The sequence below is a fragment of the Lacerta agilis genome, chromosome 14 (genome assembly GCF_009819535.1).
Source record: "Lacerta agilis isolate rLacAgi1 chromosome 14, rLacAgi1.pri, whole genome shotgun sequence".
Taxonomy (NCBI): Eukaryota; Metazoa; Chordata; class Lepidosauria; order Squamata; family Lacertidae; genus Lacerta; species Lacerta agilis.
Window position 1 is genome coordinate 7,142,804 of NC_046325.1, and position 9,382 is coordinate 7,152,185.

The 9,382-nt window shown below is 40.0% G+C and overlaps 1 protein-coding gene across 1 annotated transcript; it reads left to right on the forward strand.

Annotated features, from left to right (window-relative positions):
* Positions 1 to 7,477: 7,477 nt before the first annotated feature.
* Positions 7,478 to 8,410, forward strand: LOC117059444 (vomeronasal type-2 receptor 26-like). Its single transcript, XM_033171187.1, has one exon. The coding sequence runs from the start codon at positions 7,480 to 7,482 to the stop codon at positions 8,377 to 8,379; it is 900 nt and encodes a 299-aa protein (XP_033027078.1). The 5' UTR covers positions 7,478 to 7,479; the 3' UTR covers positions 8,380 to 8,410.
* Positions 8,411 to 9,382: the final 972 nt, after the last annotated feature.

A 9,382-nucleotide genomic window follows, 5' to 3' on the forward strand; every position in this document is an offset into this window, starting at 1 on the left:
CATCAAAGTTTTGCAGGCATTTGGGATACATATTTACACCATATTTATCTGATTTCTGATTCTGATTTTTATATGATTTTTATTGTATAATTTATGGCTCTGATAATTAACTCTTAAGGCTTCAATCCTCTGAGAGTAAGAGCCACTGAACAAAGTTAGATGTCATTCTGAATAGAAATTCCCATGTTTGCATTGGATGTTGACAGATTTGTTCCCTTTAGGATCAATGGTACCTTGAAAGTCATGACTAACTTGCTTCATTGGTTTACATGAGAACTAACTTTAAGGAACTTACAGTATATTCTTACAAATAAACACCAGAAGCTGCCTTATACTGAGTCAGACCATTGATTAATCTTGCTCAGTATTGGAAACAGGAATGGATAGCAGATCTCCAGAGTTTCCAGTAGGGAGACTTTCCCAGATCTACCTGGAGTTGTCACCTGGGACCTTCTAGATGAAAAACTGATGGTCCACCAAATGGCCAAAGAGCAACAATCCATCCAGGACTGTCTACCAAGAAGTCAATGGGATTTATTTCCTGGTAGGTTTAGGACTCACCTCATCCATCTCCTGAGAAATCTCTATGTGGGACAAGAAGCTACAGTTAGAACTGGATATGGAATAACTGATTGGTTCAAAATTGGGAATGGAGTACGACAAGGCTGTATATTGTCTCCCTGCTTATTTAACTTATAAGCAGAATTCATCATGCGGAAGGCTGGGCTGGATGAATCCCAAACAAGAATTAAGATTGCTGGAAAAAATATCAACAACCTCAGATATGCTGATGATACAACCTTGATGGCAGAAAGTGAGGAGGAATTGAAGAACCTTTTAATGAGGGTGAAAGAGGAAAGCGCAAAACATGGTCTGAAGCTCAACATCAAAAAAACTAAGATCATGGCCACAGGTCCCACCACCTCCTGGCAAATAGAAGGGGAAGAAATGGAGGCAGTGAGAGATTTCACTTTCTTGGGTTCCATGATCACTGCAGATGGTGACAGCAGTCACGAAATTAGAAGACGCCTGCTTCTTGGGAGAAAAGCAATGACAAACCTAGACGGCATCTTAACAAGCAAAGACATCACCTTGCCAACAAAGCCTGTAAAGTTAAAGCTATGGTTTTCCCAGTAATAATGTACGGAAGCGAGAGCTGGACCATCAAGAAGGCTGATTGCCGAAGAATTGATGCTTTTGAATTATGGTGCTGGAGGAGACTCTTGAGAATCCCATGGACTGCAAGAAGATCAAACCTATCCATTCTCAAGGAAATCGGCCCTGAGTGCTCACTAGAAGGACAGATCCTGAAGTTGAGGCTCCAGTACTTTGGCCACCTCATGAGAAGAGAAGACTCCCTGGAAAAGACCCTGATGTTGGGAAAGATGGAGGGCACAAGGAGAAGGGGACGACAGAGGATGAGATGGTTGGACAATGTTCTCGAAGCTACTAACATGAGTTTGGCCAAACTGCGAGAGGCAGTGAAGGATAGGCATGCCTGGCGTGCTCTGGTCCACGGGGTCACGAAGAGTCGGACACGACTGAACGACTGAACAACAACAACAGGTTTAGGACTGTAGCTTTCATGGTCCAGAGCACACTTAATCATGAATGTTGTTGTTGTTCAGTTGTTCAGTCGTGTCCGACTCTTCGTGACCCCATGGACCAGAGCACGCCAGGCATGCCTATCCTTCACTGCCTCTCGCAGTTTGGCCAAACTCATGTTAGTAGCTTCGAGAACACTTTCCAACCATCTCATCCTCTGTCCAACCATCTCATCGTCTGTGAACCACCTCATGAATATGAAGTGGTTGAACATGGAAAGAGTGCTGAGAGTTTTAAAAATCTAGTCAATTGAAAAGGAAAAGCAAGAGATTAACAATAGGTTTGTCGAATTAATATGCAGAATCCAAATGACCTGATGAAAAATAAATGCTATTGGGGCTATATGGTGTTTCTTACCTTAGACATATGAGTTACAGAAATGATCAATTTTGTGATATGTTAATTCCACACATTACAGAATTTACACTAGAAATTGTGAATATCTAACTTCATTTGCAGTGTGGTGACAAAATTCTACCAGCACACCCTTGCCTTGGCATTTGCTATAAAAGATATAAATGACAGCCCCAAGATCTTGCCCAATCTCACCCTTGGATTCCACATCTATGACAGTTATTACGATACAAGGATGACCTATCGGACAACTTTGGACCTACTTTTCAAATCACATAGATTTATCCCCAACTACAAATGTGACATTCAAAAGAACCTTATAGCCATCATTGGTGGACTTAGCTTTGATACCTCCCTCTCTATGGCTGATACCATAGGCCTCTACAAGATTCCACAGGTAGGACCAATGAATGTGTCTCTTCACAATTTATATTTTTTTTCTGTTACTAATAATCCAGACTGGACATTTGATTCTCCTGGACAACCTATAAGGATTTGGAATGGCAATTGGTGCAAAATGAAGCAGCCGTATTACTGACTGGAATTCCCTTTAGAAGGCTGCTGATGAGGAAGAAGATGATGAGAATGATAATGATGCTTCAGAAAGAAGCTGTTTACTGAGGTGCTATCCTTGCAAGCCAGAGCTAAATTCCATACACACACACACACACACACACACACACACACACACATACACACACACACACACACACACACACACACATATATATACATATATATATGGGGTGAAGGAAAATATTCAGATTTCTTAAAATCACCATAACAATAGAAAAATTATCTAGAAGAGTACTTGGGTTGAACTGTCCTTGAACCTATGAATGGCTCTGTCTTAATCTTCATTGAATGAACAGGCACATGATCTAAATGAAGATTCATCCATATGTAACTCTACAATGTTTGTACACTTCCTTTTAGCTCACATATGGGTCATTTCCTCCAAGGGACAGTGATGCAGACAAGTTCCTTTCCTTTTACCGCATGGTTCCCAATGACAGCCATCAGTATATGGGGATCATCAGCTTACTAAAACATTTTGGATGGAAATGGATTGGACTTTTTGTTTTGGAAGGTGACGGTGGAGAAAATTTCTTGCAGACTCTGGAACCATTGCTTTCTAGACATGGAATCTGTTCATCCTTCACACATAAAATACCACAAGTAGTCAATACAGATAAGCTGAGTGAAACAATTGATCTGCTATTGGATATTTATCTCTCTTTAACAGATGATAAAGTCAGTGCATGTATAATCTTTGGAGAATCTTTAACCCTTCTATGGATGGGAGGTGTACTATTTCTAGGAGATTCTCAAAAGAAGGGAAGCTCATCATTTAGAAAGGTGTGGATCATAACAACCCAGATTGATTTCATATTAGTGGCTTTCCAAAAGCTTTTAGATCTTCAGACCTTTCTAGGTTCCCTTTCCTTCACAATTCATTCAAAAGAGCCTCCAGGGTTCAATGAATTTCTTCAGAGCATTAAGCCTGATCAAACAGAAGGACATGGTTTTCTCAGGGATTTCTGGGAGCAAGCATTTGACTGTACATTCTCAAACCCCAGTGTGACAATGGAAGTTAATGAATCATGTACTGGGGAAGAGAGGCTGGAGAGCCTTCCTGGGCCTCAGTTTGAAATGGGCACGACTGGCCACAGCTACAGTATCTACAATGCTGTCTATGTTGTGGCTCATGCTTTGCATATCATTTACTCAACGAGATCAAAGCAGAGAGCAATGGTCCAAGATAAAAAATATAAACTTCAGAATCTGCAGCCTTTCAAGGTAAAGTGTTGAGATAAAATTCTTCTTAATTCAATGTCTTTAGTAGTCCAAAAGGAGACTTCACCCAGATTATCACCCACAAATACAATTTATTATCTGTGAAACCTAGAATCATGGAACCATAGAATTGCACAGTGGGAAGGGATTCTAAGGTTTATCTAGTCCAATCCTCTGCAGTGCAGGAATTTATGTTGATATCATCTGGTTCCCCCCCAAAATTTTTTTAATCTACATTGCATTATTAATGGCACATCTGTGGTGGCAAAAAAGCAGATCTTTCACAAATATGGAACAATGCAAACCCAATATCTTCTGGAAGGAAGGTGGATTGTAATGGGTGAAAACTGGGATGAGCCACCTTAAGTTTCTCATGCCCAACAAAACTGAAGATACTCCAGTATATGTCACCCATCCTATGTTAATCGTGGCTCAGCTGGCTGAGTCCAGGATGTGATATCTTTTTTAAAATGGTGTTGTGGGCTTGGGTCATGGCATGGTAAGAATTCCGTTCTAAAACACTTTCAGATAATTCACATGGCCCAGAAACACAGCAGAACTTATACTGGGGGAAAGGGTGGTATTAGTCAAACTCTGTATTAGAGACCTTTTGACCTCCCGCAGGCTTGGGCCAATCAGAAATGCTCAATTTCTGAAAGGCGTTCCAGCTAATCTTAAATGGCTTCCTATAGTTTAGATTATTGAACTGTGCTAAACCATACTTGCAAATTTTATGTTTTTGACCCCTTTATGTCTTGTTATGTTGCAATTAGCTCCACCCTTTTCTTCTTGACATTACATTTAACAACTCTGCTGGAGAAACAGTGAGTTTCAATGGCAAAAAGCAAACAGGAGGTGCACTTGACATCATGAACATAGTCACATTCCCAAACAAGTCCTTCCTTCGAGTGAAAGTTGGTCAAGTGGACAATGATGATCTTGAAGCAAGAAGATTCATCATTCATGAGGACAAGATTACATGGCACAAAGGTTTTAACCAGGTATGGGTCCTGGATTGTAATTGTGGGACCTGCAGGCTCTGTCCCACTGGAAAAACTCCAAAGCTCATCTGAATAACAAAATGGTTGAAATGTTCAACCCCCTGCATCTCCAAGTAGGCTTTGAAAATGACACTGGTCTGCAATAAAAAAAACCCAATCAAATGGACCAATGATCAGTTGTCTTATCCACTTTTTAAGGGATTTGTGTTGTACTTTGATAGAACAGGTTTATATTTAAAATTTCTGAGATGAGTATTTCAAGTTCGAGAGCAAACAATATAGCAAATAAAGAAGTTAAAGTTTCTGGAAAGTGTTTATTTCCCATTCCTGGGCAAAAATTAAACAAACAAAGAAATTACATAATATTTTTATGTAGGGGCATTTCTCGGATCTGAATTTTAATTTCCCATTTATGAATAGGTGGTGTCTATTTCTCTGTGATCCAATGATCCCTACTTTAAGTTTGAATAAATTGCTTGTGTAACCTGAAGGCAGGATGAACTAATTGGGTATTGATTTGTTACGAATTGATGGGTCAATGGACCGTAATAAAGATTGTATTGTATTATTATTATTATTATTATTATTATTATTATTATTATTATTATTATTTTGTGGGGAGGAATGGAGATGTGCTCCCATCTGAATTTTCTTTTCACCTGCATTGACACTGGTTTGAAAATGACACTGGTTTGTAATAAAAAACAATCAGATGGACCAATGATCAATTGTCTTATCCATGTTTTTAGGGATTTGTGCTCTACTTTTATATATGCTTAAATTTTCTGAATTGAGTCTTTCAAGTTCATAAGCAAAAAAGAAAACAAATAAAGAAATTAAGTATATTATTATTATTATTATTATTATTATTATTATTATTAGTGTGGAGGAATTGAAACTTTCTCATATCTGAATTTTCTTTCCTCCTGATGGATAGGTGGTGCCTATTTCTGTGTGTAACAAATGCTGCTCCCCTGGTCATCAGAAGAAAAGTAAGGAAGGGGAGAAATTTTGCTGTTATGATTGTGCTCCATGTCCAGAAGGGAAGATTTCAGACCAGAATGGTTTGTGACACACAATTCATGTTTTATTTTCATTCGATAAGATTAGGATGGTTTGCTTCTTTATATCTAATTGCTATGTTTAATTACTATGCTGTTTGGAACGTTTCTCTGTTGACTTCCAATATCTTCCCAAGGACACTCAGAAAAATGAATAAGCCTCATTTAATACATTTTACATGGATTTGAGTGTAAGCCTTAAAATAGTCAGAGTGATCTAGTTGTACACCTACTTTATGATATCATAAATAGAAAAAATATATATTAAAATGGCCAAAGCCAAACTATCAAAAAGTCAGTAGAGAAATGTCATGGAGAGTTTGACAGATTTCTGCTTTTAAGAGGTGAAATCAAAGTGTGATTATTAGTAGTAGATGCTGGGTCTGACATTTAAGTTTCTCCTTAGTGCCCTCTGCAACACATGTCAGGTGCAAAAATGCACGGGGCACCCCACAAATAGACAACCAGATACACAGTTCCAGATAGGAAACAGTGAAGTGGTGATGTACCAGGAATGCATGTCTGGCCAATCTGCACAGGACATCTGAAATGCTAATTTATGCCTTTTATTTCCAGGTACATGAATTTAACAGTCCTACGTTTGGATTGTTTTATTATTTATTACAATTCCCCTTTCTTTCTGATGCCATTTGCTTCAGGTGCCCAAATCTCTTGGGCCAACACTGAAATATACCATAAACCTAATACACATATTAAAGCCAAGAGGAAAGAGAAATACATTCAAAACATTGAAAACATCCCACCCACTTCTCAACGGCCACATGTGGTTAAAAGCCAAAGGCTTGGTTGTAGAGGTAAACATTTGCCTTGCACCTAAAGATATATAATGATATCGCCACAGGAGCCCACTTGGGGAGAGCATTCCACATATGGGGAGCCATCACACAAAAGGTCAATTTGGGGGATTGCCATTCTCCAGATCTCTTGTAGAGGGGGTAGGACACAAGCCTCATATGGCAATAGTATTTGGTCTTGAGCCATTTTAAGGCCTTATATGTCAAAACCAGCACATTGAATTGGGCCCATAAACTAATTGGCAACTAGTGCAGTCAGGCATTACTGAGTTGCCTAGAAGAACAACGTGGCCACAGAATTCTGCACCAGCTGAAGTTTCCAAAACATCTTCAGAGGTGGCCCATCCATAACCCGTTGCAGTTATCTAACATATATATAACAAAAGCATAGATGACAGAAGTTCAGCTATCGCTGTCCAGAAAAAGGCAGCTGTGGTGGCAGCAAAAGTTGAGGGAGCAACCTCCAATTCATATAGGGAACCGTCCAGAAAGAATGCCTCGTTTTATCTGGATCGTGCTTCAGTTTAAAAGTAAAATCATGAAAACAGCTATGTGGTCTGATGCACTGTCTCTGTATCCAGCCAAAAAAGATGCAGATGTGGGATTGGCCAAGTCTTTTTTCCCAGGCACAGGCTCCCTTTCCTCTGTTTATTTTTCATTTGCTTGCCTATTGTATAAAGTGCACAAAAGGTCAAATGTCTGTAAGTTGTGGGCTAACTGAATGGCACGTTCATTTTACCACAGTGCATTAAGAATGTCCAGGTTGAAATTACAAAATGGTCATATAGGAGGCAGAAAAAGCAAATGAATTGGATTTGGAATTTGACCTGTTTCTGTTTTACAGATATGGATGACTGTTTCAGATGCCCAGAAGACCAATATCCAAACAGGAACAAACATGGATGCATCTTGAAAATGATGAGCTTTCTTTCTTATGAAGAACCCTTAGGGATCAGCTTAGCCTCAATTGCTATTTGTTTCTCCATTGTCACAACTTTAGTGTTTTTAGTTTTTGTGAAGCACAGAGATACACCCATTGTCAAAGCCAACAACCGAGACCTCACCTACACTCTCCTCATCTCTCTACTGCTCTGCTTTCAATCTTCTTTGCTATTCCTTGGCAAACCAGGGAAAATGGCCTGCTTCCTCAGACAACCTACTTTTGGCATCATCTTCTCCGTGGCTGTTTCTTGTGTGCTGGCCAAAACCATTACTGTAATTGTAGCTTTCATGGCCACCAGACCAGGGTCCAGCCTGAGGAAGTGGGTGGGGAAAAGACTGGCCAACTCCATTGTCCTTTCCTGCTCTTTGATTCAAGCAAGTCTTTGTTCTCTCTGGTTGGCAACTTCTCCCCCATTCCCAGATTTAGACATGCACTCACTAATGGAAGAAATCACTGTGCAATGTAATGAAGGGTCTGTGACCCTGTTTTCCTGTGTTTTGGGCTACATGGGCCTCCTGGCTTTCTTCAGCTTCCTGTCAGCATTCCTGGCCCGCAAATTACCTGACAGTTTCAATGAAGCCAAGTTCATTACCTTCAGCATGTTGCTCTTTTGCTGTGTTTGGTTGTGCTTTGTCCCAACCTACCTAAGCACCAAAGGGAAGTACATGGTGATGGTGGAGATCTTCTCCATCTTGGCCTCCAGTGCTGGCTTACTGGGCTGCATCTTTGCCCCGAAATGCTACATTATCATGCTGAGGCCAGAGCTGAACAACAGAGAGCAACTAATAAGAATAAAGAATTAAGGCATCTCTTTGATTTGCCATCATTTTATTCTTAAAAAGGAAGGTTTATGCACAATTCATTTATACTATTTACACAAGATCATTTAAAATTATCTACATTTTGACTTCTTGGAGGAAATTTTGCTGGTTGATACTCTCATTGATAGCCAAGACATAAATCTTTGTTAGTACACCCTCCCTTGTGTGATAGGGAGATTAACCTCACATGCTCTGAAGAAAGCCATTCTTTAAACCGAGTATGAGAACTTTTTGGCTGCAGATAAAGTTTTGGAGCAAGAATCCACCACTGTGCCCAGATACTGTATAATATCCTTGAAGGTTAGCTCTCAGCACCTCAGTTCAGCTAAACTTCTCTTCTCTTTTAACAATACTTGAGATATGGATATTTTGAGATTATAATTTGGATGACACTTTCTGCCAATTAATCTTAACTGACTGCTGCCATAAAAAGAGACATTAGCTAGAATAACTACTAGACTGTAAAATAATACCAAAGACATAGCTATTTATTTCAGATTAAGAAAGATGATTTGCGTGTTGAGGTCCCCAACCACCCTCCAGTAAATAACTCACACCAGAAACATTAATTTTGGTTTGGTTTTTGGGATAAATTTTGGCCACAACTTTATTAAAATACAAGACATGTGAGTGGTTGCGTAGGCATTGGTTTAGACTATCTGACCCACTGGGGACAGAACTGACAACCGTCAGTAAGGGAAAGCATATTGGGGAGAGAATAGGAGCTGGGGGGTCAGACACTACAACTCTTCCCAAATGCTCCCAGGGGCTCTTGCGTGGCCCTTGCCCCCGAACGGGGGATACGGACAAAAGCATTGCGAGCTCCTGGATTCCTTTAACTGAATTCCCACGCAGCAGCAGCAGCATTGGAGGGGCAGACACAGCCAATCATTACCCCTCCAGCAACGAACACGAAACCAATGCCTAACCGCCAACCTTACAAGTTGTGACTAATTGCTACGCAGTAGGCGAAAACCAGAAGGCA

Coding starts and splice junctions, on each gene's coding strand:
- LOC117059444 (XM_033171187.1), top strand. CDS start 7,480: ATGGATGACTGTTTCAGATGCCCAGAAGACCAATATCCAAACAGGAAC.